This window comes from Bubalus bubalis, chromosome 4, assembly GCF_019923935.1.
Source record: "Bubalus bubalis isolate 160015118507 breed Murrah chromosome 4, NDDB_SH_1, whole genome shotgun sequence".
Lineage (NCBI taxonomy): Eukaryota > Metazoa > Chordata > Mammalia > Artiodactyla > Bovidae > Bubalus > Bubalus bubalis.
In genome coordinates, this window is record NC_059160.1 from 49884995 (window position 1) to 49904688 (window position 19694).

General features: G+C 38.4%; 1 protein-coding gene across 1 annotated transcript; it reads right to left on the reverse strand.

The window, feature by feature from the left end:
• Positions 1-279: 279 nt before the first annotated feature.
• On the reverse strand, positions 280-18694 carry TMEM263 (transmembrane protein 263). Its single transcript, XM_006069572.4, has 3 exons — positions 18441-18694; positions 6172-6241; positions 280-3562 (listed from the first exon to the last, which is right to left on the reverse strand). Exons 2-3 carry the CDS (start codon positions 6233-6235, stop codon positions 3276-3278), a joined length of 351 nt encoding a protein of 116 aa, XP_006069634.1. The 5' UTR covers positions 6236-6241; positions 18441-18694; the 3' UTR covers positions 280-3275.
• Between the last annotated feature and the right edge of the window lie 1000 nt (positions 18695-19694).

Here is a 19694-nt window from a genome sequence, read left to right on the forward strand (position 1 = left end):
CTGCAGTCTTGAATTCCACCCTGCAAAGATTCAGCAAGTTGCTGTTAAACCTAGAAATCTGCATTTTTAATATTTATTAGAGTTGTTTAAAATATATATGGATTTGATTATTTGCATCAGAATTCATATTTGGAGATGTTCTGTCATGTTTGTGCATTAGTATCAAAAAATTTAAAAACTGGCTACAGTACTTTCTGATTTGCTATGTAACTAAACTTTTAAGAATACCCTGTTTTAAAATTCCCTTTATTTCCTTAGATCTTTATGAAACAGTTCATCTTTTGCAGATCATAGTGCTTTATTAAACAGATTCATGTATTCTTTTCCCATTTCTTTAACACAAAAAATTTACTCAATCATCAATAATTTTCATCTGACATTTCACTAAGTACAGGATTCATGATGTCAACATTATTAGATCAGTCATTCTGGTGGGTCACACAAGTTTATCCTCATTGTGCCAAATACCCACTCAAAAGATAAGCTGAATAACAGATGCCTCCAGGTGTATACAACAACCTCAGTTTCTTGAAGTTAGCCAGTACTGTTCAACAGGTCAAACTGCTAGTCTACAAAAATAAACTGAAAAAGACTCAAGTGTACAGCTTTACATATCAAATGGCAAGTTCATTTCAACAAGACCTCTACAACTAACTGTTCATTTGTACAAGTTCTCTGCTATCATTGCAAAGCCTCTCCTGAACAAAGTTATAAGTTTAAAATTTAAAACAAGCTTGATGAGATAAAATGTACCAGGTGGCTTTTCTGTAGCAGAAATTAATTACAACCATTTTTTCTCAAGCAATTTTAAAGACAAGCGAAGTTGAAAATAAATATTCAAGCATACGGTAAACTAAAGTCTATATGTAGAAATTCAGGTACAAAGCACAGCAGAGCTTATAAAGATAATTTAGAAATATAAACTAGCAACAAAGCAATAATTTCTTTCAAATAACAGGAAAAAGTTCTCCAATACCATTATTTAGATCATTTAGTGTTTATTAATTTCAGAGTTTTTTTTTTTAATCCTGTTTCTAATTATATTTGATCACAGTATACCAACAGATACTTCCCTGGTGGCTCAGACGGTAAAGCGTCTGCCTTCAATGCGGGAGACCTGGGATCAATCCCTGGGTCAGGAAGATCTCCTGGAGAAGGAAATGGCAACCCACTCCCAGTATTCTTGCCTGGAAAATCCCATCGACAGAGGAGCCTGGTAGGCTACAGTCCATGGGGTCGCAAAGAGTCAGACACCACTGAGCGACTTCATTTTCTTTCTTTATACCAACAGATAAATCATACTGGATGAAATAAATGCCAATTTAATTTCTCATTAACTCCTTAATGACTTGCCAGATTTGTATATCGTAGAAAGGTTCAGGAAACTGGATTTGCATAAATCCCTGTTGGTATTTATAAAAGCTTTTAAAAGTTTTGTTCTTATCCTTTTGTTGATCCACATTATTAATGTAAAACTCTTAGGGGTTTGCAAACAAACACTTAAGCTTTGGGTGTTGGAGTGATTTAAGTTCTCAGGAGTGCTATTTTGACTTACTGACTTAAGAGTATCATCTCCTTTCTTCCCCTCGCTCATTTAAAAAAAAAAAAAGTGCAGAATGGTAGCAAATTTCCAAACTTAAGTTAAAGAAAATTAAGATTTTTCAAACTTGGATTAAACCCTTAGTTAAGAGATATGCCAAATATATATTCCACTTTAAAATTTTTATGAAATTGAACATGAAACAAAGATGAATTCTAGCTAAGTCATATTCTTTTAGAATGAACGAAACCTGACGAGACATTATTAAGATATGACACGCTTATCATCCGTAACCAAAAAATTCAATTCCCTGCCTGAAGTTGACTTGGAAAATGATACAAAGTCTACTGCTGCTTTAAAGGACTGTAAGATAACATTTTAAAAGCCTGTCAAACATCGATAGCACTTATCAATATCCTTAATCTTCAGAACTAATCTATGGAGCCCATTCCATTCAAGTCACATATCCATAGTTGCTTTTACTGTGTTTTTTAAAAGGGGTACTGCTAATAATTTAAGCCATCCTTGACACAAAATGGGGCTTCCCCAGTGGCACAAGTGGTTAAGAATCCATCTGCCAAGCAGGAGACACGGGTTTGATCCCCGCATTGGGAAGATCCCCTGGAGTAGGAAATCACAACCCACTCCAGTATTCTTGCCTGAAAAATTCCATGGACAAAGGAACTTGATGGGTTACAGTCCATGGAGTCACAACGAGTTGGGCACAACTGAGTATGTAAGCACATGGGACAAAATAGGTGTGAAGAATTCTTTTTGTATCTTGGATGCTTCAGATAATTCTTAAGAACTTAAAATGATTTATGTGTTCCTCCTTAATATGAAACTCTATTAACATAGCTTCTGACCAGCAAAGAAATGTTCCTTAGGCACTGTAAGGTTTATTAATGATGGAGCATGAACCCAGGTTGAAGTGTACAATTTGGTGTAACTGCTGACAGTTAACAAGCACTATCTTATCTGCTGAGAGCAAGAAATGCCTTTACCCCACTAATCCTGAGATTCTTGAGGGAAAACTAATTTCACAAACAACTTTTGAAAGAATCCATATATAATAATAATCCTAAGAACTGCACATATTCAGGGTATCAGAAAAGATGTTTTCTTTTGTAAGGCATCAATGATTAAATTAATATAATGCATGTCTAATACAAGATGGTTAATACTCACAAAACCATGAATCTTTTAACCTTCTCTAGTTCCTGCTACTTTTACCATCTTAAATAATAAAAGAATGCCTCTTGGTCTAATCAACTATGGTTATTAAAAAAAAACTAAAACATCTGAAACTATTAGGCACATCAAAGGTACAGTTTATGTAGTTCAAGGTTCCCTTCTTAAGGGGCAAATGAGTTACCTGGCACATTATACATATGGAACTGTAAAGATCATCCACTAAATTCAACTTTCACATTTTTAGTTAAACTGAAAGACTTATATAGTAAATATTCAAATACACCGTATCTTCAGTTACAACTGAATAAGTGTAACATTTTACCAGATAAAAAGCTGGAATTTAAGTATGAGAAACCTTCATACACTGTGCTAGTATTGGTCTCTTCTTTTTAGACAAAAGCCAGTCAGTCAGTCATCAATACTTTCAACACAGCAGTTAGAAGATAAACGTCCAAAACCGGTGACTTGGTTGTAGTCCATAATTTAGCAATTCAATGCCACTGGCATCATAATGCTGTGGAGAACAAGTGTTCTCCATATTTTAGTCAGATTTGTCTTTTTTCTTTCCTGTTAAGGGCACTTTGTTTACAACAGCAGACCCGACAGCTGTAACACCTCCAGCCACAGCAGACACGCCCCCTTTCACCAGCCCTATTCCCATGGAAGGCACAGTTGTAACAGCTGTTTTGGTCACCTCCAGACTCTTTCCACCAATCCAAGCCACGCCACCAATGGTGGCACCAACAGCTCCCTTTGTAACACTGAAGATACCCCCAGTCACACGGGACAGCATGCCTGGTTGCTGTTGTGGGTGATCTTTCATTGAACCTAGTGAGAGAAAATATAAGACAGTCAAATATAAGTCTTTATAAAAACAGTACAAATCACTGAGTAGCCTAAGACTTCCTAACAATCAGGAGATTGTATTGATAAGGTCAACCAAATAAACACAAATCTGATCAAGATATGAAGAGCTATTCCCTCAAGGGTATAATTGTACATGTTTTTAAAACATCTTGGTCCAATGCTAAGTCTTAGTATCTATGAGAAGAAATACTTTAAAGACTTGACACCTTTCATAAAATAGAAAACTATTTTAAGTATTTCCTGGATTTACAGTTTTGTTGCTGTTAATTTTAAAAAAAGCTTTGTTTTATATCCTAAAAGGAGCATGGAAAAATATATATTTAGCCTTTATTTCCTTGATAGAATTCAGTCATTATTGAAAAAAAGCTTCCTCATTTAAAGCATTGGTTCTCAAGGTGTGGTCTGGAACCCCTGAGTATCCCCAGGACTATTTAAGGGGTTACAAACTGCTTTCATGGTAATACTAAAACATCAATATTAACATATCTTTTCACTTTCATTCTGTCACCAGTCTACAACAGGATTTTCCAGAAACTAAATGATGTGCAGTAACACAACAGACTAAACACAGAAGCAACTATGAGAATCTAGCTCTCTTCTATTAATCCAAATATTAAAGAGATTTGCAAAAATATTAAAACAATATCAGGAATTCCCTGGTGGTTCAGTGGTTAGGATCGCACCCTTTCAATGCCAAAGGCCTGGGTTCATTCCCTCGTTGGGGAACTAAAATCCTGTGAGCCATGGCACTGCCACAAACAAACTGTCATTCTGCTCACAATGTTATTTTTCTTTTTTTGGAAAATAGTTATATATTTTTCAAAAAATGTGTTACATGGGCCTGCTGAATTCTCTTCATAGTAAAATACTTCAACATACTCTTCATATACTCCCAGAAAAGGAACATCAATATGAGAAATTCAGATTTACTGTCATGAGTTTTTTCTGTTTGTTTAATAAAGGCACTCAAACTGGCATGTAACCCAAACTCCAGCATAAAATGACTAGCAGGAAGACTTCATAAAAATTCGCTTCTGGCACCCTCAAACGCACAGAGATCTTTGCTCCTTCATAATCTAGTGACTCAGGCAGCAACAACACATGAGCAATGTTGTTTTTATTTTTTTTTAACTTCATGAAAAAATACTTGGTAACTATATAAGTCAGGCTATAACCACTAAAAAGGTATAATCTCACACAAGAAAGGTAAATTCATGGATAAATAGGTTCAACTAAGACCACCAAAGCTACTAAATCGTGGTTAGATAACTCTGGGAAACCAACAATATTTAAAAGAGAAACAATTCTGAAAATAGAGTTTCCTTAAATACGCAAGGCACAAATTTACCTTGAGTAACATTTTCTTCTTATTGTTTGGAGAGTTTACATCATTTCACAAGGAAGAAAGCCTCAGTGCTTAGTCAAAATAGCTCACTTATAAAGATACAGCAATAGTTAAATTTATAAAACCAATTTTTTAATTGAAACTGAGTAATAAGCATAGTTAATATAAATTTTAAAATAGCTAAATAAGAGACTTAAGACACAGATAAGCATTTGAATATATTATAAAATTATGATGGAAAGAATTACATAAGTGGTAATTCCTTTGTAATCAAGGTTAGTAACACTAGGAAAGGGGGGGGCAGGAATCTTGACTTGAGGATAAAACATAAAAACCTCATGCTGAATACCTCATTAGTATTATCCTTCTATGCTAAATTTGGTGTACATGCATTTAATGAAGAAAATTTTTCTCTGTCAAATCAGACAAATTTTAATACTGTTATCACTGTGCTCTTAATTACCACCATATAAATTATTCACTTCGCAGACTACTTTTGTTTAAGAGGTTGCCAATATAAAGACACTGCTGAGGCTGTTCTCTTCCTTAACAGTCATGCTCCTGGATAGCCTTTATCTCTTTCCTGATATCGTCTCACAAGTCCTTATTTACTTTCTCATTGAGCCCTAACTTTTCTCTTCAATACTCCAGAGTTCTAGTCTCTAAAAAATAAAGCAAACAAAACAGCTAGTTGTTTCTGTGTATAGTCGGGACATTCAGGTGTGCATTACTAGTTTCCAGAGATTTTTGAAGTAAAGATAAAATGATTCCTGATGTCACGATTTTCAAACTAAAAAATAAGCAAACCCCAAGACCATGTATTAAAAAAGGAAGTTACCTATTGTAATATAGTGAATAACAGGAGTTTAACAAATCTCAAGTGCCTCCTGAATTGAGTTTTTGTATTCATGACATCAAAACTAAACCCAGTCCATCCTTCCTCTGCACCCCACCCAATTCTTTACAAATGAAAGGATACTCTACTTGTGAAATGGTCTTAGAAGAATAAAAGAGTAGCAGAAAAATAGATCTTAAACAATAAAACAGTTACATAGTGTCCCTATTCATAATATCTATGCTTTCTTATTAAAAGCTAAAGTGTTCAAGTATTTTTGGAACACATTTGCTGACAGAATAGGTTGTTACTTTAAATTCAATAAAGACAATCTGAACTTTAATTCACTAGGATGTTTTTTCATTCTTAGTGTTATAGATGCGTACTTACCTTCTGGTGGCTCATCGCTAAGGTATGATGGGATTTCTTGTTGATTTTTATCTGTCTGATTCATGATCACCTAAAAAACACACACATTTCCATTTCAACCTCTGAAACTACTCATCATATGCTTATTAACACTTAATCAACTTTATTAAGTTGATAAACAACATTTTACTTATTATTATTTGGCCAAGCTATGTGGCCAGGCATTAACCGAGACCACGACAACAAAAGCACAGAATCCTAACCACCAACCAGGGAACTCCTGATAAACAACATTTTAAAACACCCATAACAAGACTACTTCACCTTGTCTTCTACTTTGTGATGTTGAGAAATACTTAAAATTACTAGTTGAAAACACAAATTTTAAATCAAGCAAAGATTGGCAGGCACAATACAGGCTCTATGTTGTACTACAGCTTCAACTTAAATTGAAAATTACTAATTGAAATAAAGTTGAAAGGTGGAAGTCAGCAGACAAAAATGTTAAGTGCTTCCTCCTACAGAATATTTCATTAAAAAAAAATAAATTTATTTATTTTAATTGGAGGCTAATTACAATATTGTATTGGTTTTGCCATACATTAACATGAATCCGCCACAGGTGTACATGTGTTCCCCATCTTGAACCCCCCTCCCACCCCCAAAAAAATAATAAAGTAGAAAACCGTTTAATAATACACACATTATAATACCACGTAAATAAAATTTTAAAAAACAATATTATATATTATTTTACATATATAACATATACAGCATAAATATAAAAGTACAGACCTGACAGGTAAATAGGATAATGATTACTTCTTGCACAGAAAGACACTAGGAAAATTGAACACTTTTCATCGTAATACATAAACTTCAACTGGATATTTGTTCAAGGTGAGGGACAAATATTAGCCATAAAAGACATTCTTGGAAAAACTAGGGAAAGTTTAATATGGACTGGATGCTAGATAATTTCATCACGTTACTGTTAATTTTTTGAGATGATGTTTTTATTACTTATGTAAACAATAAATCTTAATAATAAATCTTACACAATACATACTAAGAAAAAAAAAAGAATATTTTACTTCACAACAGACCTAAAGAAAAATCTATGTTTAGTTGCCAAGTCGTGTCTGACTCTGCAACCTCAGACTGCCACATGCCAGGCTTCCCAGTCCCTCAGTATCTCCCAGAGTTTGCTCAAACTCATGTCCATTGAATTGATGATGCCATCTAATCATCTCATTCTCTAGTACCCCCTTCTCCTCCTGCCCTCAATCTTTCCCAGTATCAAAGTCTTTTCCAGTGAGTCAGATCTTCCCATCAGGTGGCCAAAGTACTGGAGCTTCAGCTTCAGCATCAGCCCTTCCAATGAATATTCAGGGTTGATTTCTTTTAGGATTGACTGGTTTGGTTTCTTTGATGTCCAAAGGACTCTCAAGAGTCTCCTCCAACACCACAGTTCAAAAGCATCCATCATCCTTCAGCTCTCAGCCTGCTTTATGGTTCAATTCTCATATCCATACATGACTAGTGGAAAAACTATAGCCTTAACTAGCAAACATTTGTCAACAAAGTGATGTCCCTGCTTTTTAATATGCTGTCTAGGTTTGTCATAGCTTTTTTTTCAAGTAGCAAGTGTCTTTTAATTTCATGGCTGCGGTCAATGTCCACAGTGATTTTGGAGTCCAAGAAAATAAGTCTGTCACTGTTTCCATTGTTTCCCCATCTGTTTCCATTGTTTCCCCATCTGTTTGCCATGAAGTGATGGGACCGGATGACATGATCTTAGTTTTTTGAATGTTGAGTTTTAAGCCAGCTTTTTCACTCTCCTCATTCACCCTCATCAAGAGGCTCTTTAGTTCCTCTTCACTTCTGCATATCTGAGGTTATTTATATTTCTCCCAGAACTCTTGATTCCAGCCTGTGACTCATCCAGCCTGGCATTTCACATGATGTACTCTGCATATAAGTTAAATAAGCAGGGTGACAATATACAGCCTTGACTCCTTTCCCAACTTTGTACCAGTCTTTTGTTCCATGTGAGTTTTTAACTGTTGCTTCTTGACCTACATAGAGTTTTCTCAGGAGACTGGTAAGGTGGTCTGGTATTCCCATCTCTTTAAGAATTTTCCAGTTTGTAGTGATCCACACAGTCAAAGGTTTAAAGTAGTCAATGAAGCAGAAGTAGACGTTTTTCTGGCATTCCTTTGCTCTATGATCCAACACATGTTGGCAATTTGATCTTTGGTTCCTCTGCCTTTTCTAAATCCAGCTTGTATTTCTGGAAGTACATCTGGTATTCTGTATAGAATACTGGTTAACTATCATTTATTTCACAAGAGACTTAAAGAAAAACCATACTATGAACTAAAAAAAAAAAAATTCTATCTGAAAATTTTCATAAAAACATGACATTCTTCTATAGAGATGACAGCACCAATCTGAATCACTTAAGAGGAGGATTTTGATTACTTTGTATTGTTATCAGAGCTCTTATAAACAGAAGTGTTCACTAGCAAACTAATTAAAAATCTACAATTAAAAAATACATTATACTATGATTATGTCTAAATACAAGTAATAAGGGAAACTAAGAAATAAAATAAGCTATGTTGGGATGAAAAACATAAACTTTCTTTGCCCAATTTTCTTTACTATCTTAAAATATTTGCTTTACTATTCACTTGATTAAGTAAAGATTTTAAAAAGTCAAGACTAGTCTAAAAGCTTTCTTGCTTGGCCAGAAAACTAGGGTTGTGACCTCAGTAGTCAAATAAGTATTTACTAATCATAAAACCACAGAGCCTAAATTATTAAATCTGTAAATATACAATAGAGATTTTAAAGAATATTATAAAATCCTGCCATCTGCAAAACAACATGCATGAACCTTGAGGATGATATTTTAAGTGAAATAAGTCAGAGAAAGACAAACAGTATATAATCTCAATTATATATGAAATCTAAAAAAGCCAAACTTAAAGATAAGGTGGTTACATGGGGCTGGGGGTGTAGAGTTGGGGAAATAACATGTTGGTCAAAGGGTACAAACTTTCCATTATAATAGGAATAAGTTCTGAGGATCTAATGTATAGCATGATGACTACAGTTAAAAATACTGTATTGTATGCTTGAAAGTTGCTAACAGATTTTTACAAGTTCTCACCATAATAACAACAAAGGTAATTATATGAGTTAAGGATGTGTTAACTAACCTTAATCTGATAAACATTTTGTAATATATGTGTATCAAACCATCACATACACCTAGACTTACACAATGCTGTATGTCAATTATATCTCAAGAAAGCTAGGAAAAAAGAATATTGTGAAAACAGTATACTTTAATATGCTGATTAATTGACAGACTGAGTACCTACTATGCATCATGTTTTATGCCTGGGATATAGCTGTGATCAATACAGACCAAAACTCCACCATCATGAACATCCCGTATTGTCTAGTGGGAAAGACAATAAATATGCAAAGAATATACTGTATATTGGGGCTTCACTGGTGGCTCAAACAGTGAAGAATCTGCCTGCAACGCAGGAGAACCAGGCTGAATCCCTGGATTAGGAAGATCCCCTGGAGAAGGGAGTGGCTACCCACTCCAGTATTCTCGCTTGGAGAATTCCATAGACAGAGGAGCCTGGAGAGCTACAGTCCATGGGATGGTAAAGAGTCAGACACGACTGAGCAACCTTCAGTTTCATACTGTGTATTAGATAATGTTACCTGCTGTGGAAAAAAAAGATGAAGGGAAGAGGATGTAATATTTGAAGGCCTCATTGTGGTGACATCCCAAAGGAGCTAAGGACACAAGGTACTTCAGTCAAGTGCCCCCAAGGCAGAAAAAAACAATAAAAGCAAAGGTCCTGAAGTAGGAGCTTACCACAAACAGGAAGGAACAGCCAGAAAAATGTGGCGGGGGCTGCAGCAAAGGGCAGTAGGAAAGGAGGTCAAAGAACGAGGCGTGGGTGACACAGTCCCTTACAGGCCAGAGAAGCAATTATCTCGTAACTCTGAGATGGGGAGCCAGTGAAAGGAGCTGACCAGAGAGGTCATGTGTTCTGAGTTACCCTTTTTAAAGACCATTCTGGCTGTGTGGGGAGAACAAGCAATCAGAAACGAGCACAGAAAGACCTATTAGTCTCAACCTAGGGTTTTCAGGGTTTGCACGTACTGCAGTGTTTATCAGGATTAATGTTAAGTGATCAAAGAAGGGTCAGGGAAGTTCCCTTTTCCTTTATGACTCCTATTGCTTTTAAGTACCAGATGATCAAATAAAAAGTCATTCATATTTCCTTCTACATGTCAATAAGCCAGGCAAAACACACTGATGGCAAATGAGGGTGCTAGAGGTAGTAGTCTGAGAAGTGAGCCTTTTCAAAGGTAATTTAACTTCATTAATTCAACTTGAACTGTCTTTAAAACCTAAAGGGTGTGTAACTGCACCCTCAGCATTCAGCAGCATACATCCTGTGCTTAAATAAGTAATTTTTAGTTGCTCTAATGAAAAGTCTGACTCAGACCACAGATCAAGCGCACCTCATCTTATGCTAGTCTCGTTGTCAACTTAATGTATTTCATACACACTTAAGATTTTAAAAGTAACACTAAAGATATGTAATCTCTGACAACAATTAAATATCTGAAAGAGTATCAGCTGATGCATTACTAGGAGGAGTTCCTGACTGATTTGCTTTCATTTTGAAACTCTCTTAAGTCAGAAAGTTAAATTTATTTTCATTCTCATTTTTATATTTCTTTATTGTCATGTTAAGATCATGAGAATTATACACCACAGTGTTTAAAGTTTTGGGATCAGAGAACCTGCATTTGAATCCCAACTTGACTATATAAACTATATGGCTGAGGACAAATAACTTCACCAGATCCTTGCTGTTCAGGAAACAGAAATTAAAGATATTCTAACCCTCACTCTGAGAATACTATTTAACAATTGAAAACAACAATATGCAGAAACTCCTCTGACAGAATGGCCAGGAGTGTGTGTGCCCCTTCTTGAAAAATAACTGTTTTGGAGCCACTTTCTTCCCCATTGTTGTAGTCGCTTCAGTCCTGTCCGACTCTTTGTGACCCCGTGGACTGTTGGGGCTCTCCTCTGTCCATGGACCGCCAGGCTCTCCTCTGTCCATGGGATTTCCCAGGCAAGAATACTGGAGTGGGTTGCCATTTCCTTCTCCAGTGGATCTTGGACTTGAACCCATATCTCCTGCATTGCAGGTGGATTCTTTACCACTGAGCTACTTGGGATTCCCACTTTCTTCCCCACTGAACTGTTAATTCCAAAAGGAGAGACACTTTGTCTGCCTTACTCAGCACTAAACCCAGTATCTGTATACCAGGAGATCATTTGGATGATCAAGTAATTAATAGATGTCAGAATATCCTGTACAGAAATACAGGGATATTATATACACATACACCTTTCATATTTTAGCTGGAGTTATAAAACAGACATGCTAGTAACTACATACATTTCTGCTTTTCTGTATATATCCCACAAATTCCTACCCAAAGTCTTGCCTTTTCCTCTTAATACAGAATCCCTTTTAAAAAACAAACAAAATGTAACTTCTTCACATTTATCTACCTGGTAGTTTAAAAAAGAAAAAGACCATCATTTTAAAAGATCAGATAGCATACGTCTTATGATAGCATAAGACGTATGCAAATTCATCTAAATACTATGAAGTGACTTTACTCTCCTGCCAACAGGCAATGAGGAGCCATCAGCCAAGTAATACTGTCAGATCTGTATTTTAAAAAGCTAACTAAAGCAAGATCAGATAGAAGGACAGAGATTAAATACAGCAAGTGGCTACTTTATAGTCTAGTGAGATGGAACAGCAGTCTGAACTCTTGTCAATTGTTCTTGTCTAAATAAAGTTTAGACCAAAACCCTAGGAGTCACCCTTGATTTCCTTTTTTTTTTAACATTCCCATCAAATCATTGGTAAATTCTGTTGCCTGAATAAGTCCAAGATACAACAACTACACATCACCTCTTCTGCTACCACTTTTAACTAAGCCATCACAATCTCTTATTTGGACAATTAAAAAGTCTCTTAACCGGCCTCTAAGCTTCCATCTTTGCTCTTCCTTCAGTCTAGCCATGTCATACTCTGCTTAAAACCCTCCAGCTTCTTCCTATTTTGCTCAGAATAAAATCCAGGGTCCTTTCCTTCGCCTTTGAGGGTCAACATCTAATACCCTGATATCATCTACCATTCTGTTTCTTGCTCACTCCAGCCTGACAACATAGGCTTCTTTGCTCATCTTTTCCTGAAAGGCTCTTCCCCAATACATGTACATGGCTTGATTCCTTATTTCCTTCAGGTCTGTGCAAATGTCCCCTTCTCAGAGGTCTTCCCTGACTACCTTAAAACAGATTAGCACCCTCCTAACTCCTTTCCCTACCATTTCCATCTAACACTGCTCTATTTTCTTCATTGCTTTTACTGTCACTTGATATATATGTTTATTCTGTGTCTCTCCCAATTAGACTGAAAGCTCTATTGTAACACAGCTTGGTTTTGTCACTGCTTCATTCCCAGAGCCTTAATCAATGCCTGATTAAGTGGACACTCAAATACTTGAATTTTTTGTGTGAAGTAGAACATAACTTGGGTATTAATATAAGACAGAAGGAGAATATAGGATATAAAATTTCTAGTGTGAGAAACAAAATAGAAATGATGAAGACGGGACAGGAGAGAGGAAACGAATGCTGAGAGAGATGGACTTTTTTTTATTTTAGTTTATTTATTTTAGTTTATTTTATTGCGATAAGAACACTTACCATGAGATCTCCCCTTTAATTAAGTGTACACTGACTGTTGACTATGACCTGTTCCTGAACAGCTATTTTACCTTCAGATGAGAGACATTTAGCAGTCTCTTCAGGAGACATTTAGCAGTCAATTGGACTTAAAGGGCCTGAAACTCAGCATGAAGTCTGAGTTAGAACTGAGGTCCTAAGAATGGTCTGAAGTGACAACTGAAGTTGCATGGGGTAAGTGGTGTGATTAAGGAAAAGTGCAGTAAGACAGTAGATTGATAAAGCTTAATTGGACTGTTCATATTTAAGAAGTGAGCAAAAGAGAAGCCAACAAAAACAAAATATACCTAAAGATAGTCAAATGAGTAGAGTCTCATGGATAGCAAGAGATGAATTTATAAGCTTCCTAAAGACATATACAATGTAGACATTAAAATCATTTATGAAGATCAAATACTATGGGGGACTGTTAATGTTCTATTTAGAGGATATAAAAGGCATATATCACATGATACTATTTTTTTCAAGTGCACATAAAAGACTAAAGGTAAATATACATACTAAGTTGCTTCAGTCGTGTCCGACTCTTTGCAACCCCATGGACTGTAGCCTGCCAGGTTCCTCTGTCCATGGGATTCTCCAGGCAAGAATACTAGAATGGGGTTGTCATGTCCTCCTCCAGGGGATCTTCCTGACCCAGAGATCAAACCTGCATTTCTTGCATCTCCTGCATTGACAGGTGGGTTCTTTACCACTAGCACCACCTGGGAAGCCCCAAAGTGCTAACAAAGATTGCCACTAGGGGATAGAAATTATATATATGGTGAGGAGGAAGATACACATAGTATTTCTGTAGAGAGAGAAATATATATACTTAACATCTATATTTTTAATTTTCTACCATAAACATGTATTGATTTTGTAATTAAAGAAAATTATATTTTTAAGTCTTAGAAATCAGTGATATTCACAAAGGATATTTTTAAAGCTGACACAGTTCATCTATATAGTTATTGTAACTAATAGGTTTTTATCCTTAAATCAAGTTGATCATCTATAAAGCAATGTTCCTCAATCACAAAATGCTGACTTGAAGAAAATGACATCATTGAGTTTTATTCATGGTTTTGTTCCCTTCCCTTCCCCCACCCCAGTCCTGACAGCACACCAAGACCTCCACTCTTATAGCTCTTTTCCCTGATTTGCAATTTGAAAATCTTATTTATAATTCTTACTATCTTATAGTACATATTTTGGTTGTAAGCCAAAACACAGTATTTGTGGAATAAATGGAATAAAAATATAATTTGTATCCACACTGTCTTTAAGCATCATAAGAAAATATGCATACCAATACATGATCCAAATTTCTGGTTTTTTTAAAAAAAACTTTCAGCTGGATTCATGCCCTTCAAATGTACCTCTTGAAGAATAGGCAGTGGTATGCCAGGGGCTTCAAGAACCACAGGAGAGATAATAATGCATAAATTCTACTACACAGTAATTCAAAATAGTTTTATTTTTAAATATACACTAAAAAGTTAAAAGTGCTTGGGAATTTTTTAAGATAACCAGACTTTCAATAAATGTCATTCTTGCCTGGAGCTTCTTTTAGGGTATGTTGTTGTTTAGTCACTAAGTCGTGTCCAACTCATCCTCTGCTGCCACCTTCTCCTTTTGCCTTCAATCTTTCCCAGCATCAGGATCTTCAGAGTATAATTTACCAGCTCTTTTCCCTGCCCAACCGCACTCCACCTCCCCTGAGTTTACCCCATTCTTAAATCATATTTACACTTACATTTACTAGTGTTATCAATAGTTACAAACAGGATTATCAATAAACAATACAAAGTCTAGAGTTGTGCAGGCCAGAACCTGACTATCTAGTCTGAAACAACTTGACTTTGAAAGCCCTGCTGCTGCTGCTGCTAAGTCACTTCCATTGCGTCCGACTCTGTGCGACCCCACAGACGGCAGCCCTAAGAGGCCACAAAGATTGATTTTTGTTTTGTGTATATATATATTTTAATGTCTACATTTCTTGTACGTCACTCATATTAACAGCAAGTATGTAGTATTAAAATTCCTACAGAACACTTTAGGGTAGTAAAAATTGTGTAAAAGCTTTTTAAGTATATTTAAGTACATGGAATATATTTTTCTGAATCCAAGACACCAATTTTCCTTATAAAGGTATTTTTGCTAAAATCCTTAACTATCTGTAATACCATCTTTACTTTTTACTCACATAAACCATTCCCAACTTCTACACACATATATGTGCCAAACTTCTGGTGGTATTACCTCTTCACAGATATTATCACTTCATCACTAGGAGAAATACTTTTTATATTACCATCCTGGTCATTATCATCATTACACTTTTATCTCTTAAACATGGAACTGTGAAGACAAATACACCCCTAATATTCTAAAACTGGAAGAGGTAAATAACCTACTTAATAAAATTTTAAAGTATACACATGAAGACAAATAACTGACAATGAAAGTATTGAAAAGACCATTTTAAAATGTTACCCTTAAACAACATTATTAAATTCTATGCAAACCATCAGCCCTAAATTCAACATATACTTGGGTCCCTGCTAGGTGCCAGGTACCCTGCTAGGCACTCAAGGTTTCAGTGTGAGTGTGATTAAACACACAAAGGACTATTCTAAGTCAGAGTTTACAATCCAGTGGTTATATACTTTACCATCATTTATTTAGTTTCATTCAAAAACCAAAAAAAGGCTGCTCTATAGGAACTCATAATGCACACAAATTTCTTTTTAAAAAATGTACTTTCCTAAGAAAGGCAATAAAGACAGAAAACAGCCTTTAGATCAGGACAAATAATTTAACTTCCTCTAAGGACATATATCAGTTTTACCATGTGGTCCTGACATGTGAGTATATAGTACCAGCTAAAACTGGTCATAAGTATGTTTTTTTAAGAAACTCTGAAATGTGAAAGAGTTCTTTACTGTAGACTGCAATTCATCAGCAGTTCCTTTAAGCATTTTAGGCCCGGGAGAAATAATTCTTGTCCAGTACAACAATATCATAGATATAACAGCTGGCAAATACATTGAGCAAGGATTTATAACAACACTATTCTCTAGAGGGTAATTTCTTCCAATAATAGAAATAAGTAAACAAATGCCTCTATGAACCCCCTCCCTTTTTTAAAAGAAAACAAATCAGTGTTGTTTACAGATGTCTGTAATATATATAAAATTCTTGTTAATAATGAAAAGAAAATCTGAAAATAGTACTCAAACGTGCCTAAGGCTCAACACCCCTGTGTACCAAGGGAAGTTAAAGAGTACTAACACATTGTAGATGAACCACAACTACAAAATACAGTGCACGACAGTTTACCTTCAAAGACACTTCAAACATTTCTTACTAAATAGTAAGAGCCAATTTCCCTATAAGAAAAAGACTATAAATCAATTAGCTAAATTATTCTACATATTTTAATATATGTAGAAACTTTGCCACGTTCTCACTCCTATGCTTTAGCTTCTTTGCCAAATAACTACAAGGAGTTTAAAATATATATTTATACAGAGCTTTAGCCCACATACACCAACAAACAGTGTATATTAAAACACCAGCTTACTGTTTTTAGGCTTCTCTAGTTAACCAGCTCTCAACAGGCTCCTTTTAAAAATGGTCCCTGCCCATTAAATCAACAGCAAGTGAACTGCAGGAAATGCACTGAATGTGTCAGAAAAGAAAAAGAAATCTGCCAGTAAAACTTGCCAGTGACAAGTAACAACCGACAGTATCGAAATGGCATTTTTTAAGTGTTGCTCTTAAATGAAACATTAACCAGAATTACAATAACCTATCAAACCAAATAACCAGCACACCAGTTATTTTCACTAAATTATACTTCATTAGTTCAACAGATATCTGTGTCCCTGCTATGTGTCAGACACTGTGTTAGACACTGAAGGTTTATTCTGAACAAGCATGTCAAACCCCTCCTTTCAGGGTGTTTATGTATAATCCAGCAAGGTACCTTCAGGAAGTAGCATAACAACAACAATTCAATGACTAAAACAAGAAAAAGGTAAAGATTTTCCTGGAGTTAAAGAACCACACACACAAGATCTAACAATGTTCTCTACATAATGGCATATTTTTCCTGCACTTGCTTTCTAGTGTACGTTATAACAAAGACTAAAGAAATGAAAGTGAAAAAAATCAAAACAGGATGCATGCAGGTTTATTAAAAGTTACTTCCTTCTTGCTTTAAGAAAACAGACATGGGTACACACACTCAGACATATACCTGTTGATGTTGTATCAATACTCCTGGGGAACTCTTTAGAGCACCCACACCAGTTTTAAAGGTTTAACAACAAACAGCAAATAATCACAGATAGTAAATAAAGTGTTTTCATTTGGAATTAGCAGAAGTGTTCACAAGGGGAGAATAAATCAAATAAACTCTCCTCCTTCCCTGGGTGTTTCTAAACCTTTCCCAATGGCCCCTTCCCCCGCCCCGCCACCCTCCCCCTTCCATCCCTTTGGGCACTAGCAAGTCCTTTTTTTTTTTTTTTTTTTTTTTCTTTAGCAGAGGGAGTGACGTGGCAGGAGAGGCAGAAAATGACCCTGAAGGAGCCCTGGCTGAGGCTGAACTCAGCACCTCCTCCCTCTGCTCCACGTTGTACACCCAGCAAACCCCACTCCCACAGAGTTCCAGAATTTCTGTCTTCTAACATACAAGAAGCGATCTGCTTAGGAGAGAGGAACTGATCATAGGTGGGAGCTTGGGGATCAGTCTTGAGGTGCGTGTGCATAGCAGGCACGGTTTTTATGTAGACTCAGGAGGCACTGATGGCCCTCATGGGTGCTCCAGCGGTCCCCAGTCACCCCCGGGGGCGTCAGCACCTCCGTCCATCGCTTCACTTTCAAGCTCAGGTTAGGCGTGGGGGTAGAGCTACCTGGGAAGAGCACTGGGAATGTCCACTAGGGACCAAGGCTCGTGTGGTTGAACCCAAGAGAACAGTTTATCAACAGGTTAGGAGTGAGCGCGGCGGGGAAGCACGCAGCCCCCTCTGCCGCATCCCTCTCCTCTCCCAGGCTGCTGACATCCTCCCACCGCCCCCCCCCCTTTTTTCCGGCCTGACACCCCAGGAGGTAAGAAGTCAGGAGGAAGCGTCCAATGAGGGTCCCAATCTCAAACCACGGCGGGGGAGTCAGAAACGAGTAAAGGGGTGGGGGGTGGGGGAGGCGGGTAACCCCGCCAGCTAACCTCCACCCGCCCGCAACACGGTCCCGCCCCTCCCCCTTCCCCGTTCAGCAACCCCCCGCCACCACCACCACCAAAAAGGCTCCGGGCAGCCAAGCCTGGGCAGGGAGGCAGTGAGGGCAGAAAAGCTAACGGAAAAAGGCAACAGAGAGGAGGGCAGGAAGCCGGAACGGCGACCCCTACCCTCCCTGACCGACTTACCGCTGGGTCGGGGGCCGGCGCCGGGGCCGGGCGAAGGAGCGGGCAGCACCGAGGAAGGGCGAGGCGGCCTGAGCGGCGGGCACAGCCTCGGGCAGTCGCGAGCTCCGCAGACGCCTCCTCCGGCTGTGGAGCCAGAAGACACGGTTTGCGACGGCGGCCTCTGGCTGCGGACGTGGCGCCGGACGCGACCCGCCCCCTCCACCGCCTCCTCAGCTCCCGCCTCCTCCTACGGCTCGCGCTCCAAAGCGCACGCGCACCCGGGGCCCCTCCCGCGCCCACCGGGCACACGCCCACCCGTTTCTCGAACTGCCCAGCCCTCCCAGCAGCCCCCAGCTGGTCGCCTCCCGACGTGCGCACGCGCGCCGCTCCTCCGCTTCAAGCCTACTCCCGCCCCTTCGCCCGCTGGGTGCAACCGCGAGAACCCCCGGCTGGTCTCCGCGCGCTTCCCCCTGGTCCTCCCGCCCCCTTCCCCGCTGCCGTCCAATCAGATCGGGCGAGGGGCGCGGAGCGCTAGGAACGTGTAGTCGGCTGCCCTGCGGCCCTACTGCCAACGCCTGCGGCCCTGCGAAACTTCAGTTCCGCCAAGGATAACGGTCGCTGTGAATGCCGAACCTTCGCCCTAGGGAATATGGAACGGTTGCCAGTTTCTCCAGTCCTTCGCCCGGGGCCTCGACGTCCCCTTCCCTGCTTTCCCTCAGGAGAGTGAATGAGCTGGGCCTGCTCTCAGCCGTTCACCTTGGGGCTCCCTGTGAGCCTCTATTTACTCTACAGGTGACAGGGGACAGAGACGCTGCTCATTTATTATTTTTTGTTGTTGAGAAACATTGCTCATTTATTATTGTCACTATTTTTGTTATTTTTATTTGAAATCTCCTCTGCCCCTAGAATTGATCATGAGAGAACTCGGCTTCGCCGCGGTCACCCACCACCTACCGCATTGCCGAGGGCTCGCCAGAAGCTGGAAATTGGCAGGAGAGAGTGGGTGTTCAGTAATGTAGAGAGAAAAGTGAAAGTGAGGTCGCTCAGTCGTGTTCGACTCTTTGCGACCCCATGGGGTGTAGTCTACCAGGCTCCTCCGTCCATGGGATTTTCCAGCGGGATTTTCCAGGCAAGAATACTGGGAATGGGTTGCCATTTCCTTCTCCAGGAGATCTTCGCAACCCAGGGATTGAACACCCCGGTCTCCCGCATTGTAGGCGGGCGCTTTACCGGCTGAGCCACCAGGGAAGTGAGTTGAAAATTAGAACACCTAGC

Coding starts and splice junctions, on each gene's coding strand:
- TMEM263 (XM_006069572.4), bottom strand. CDS start 6,235: ATGAATCAGACAGATAAAAATCAACAAGAAATCCCATCATACCTTAGC. Junction 3,563..6,171: donor TAGCGATGAGCCACCAGAAG/GTAAGTACGCAT, acceptor TTCTCTCACTAG/GTTCAATGAAAGATCACCCA.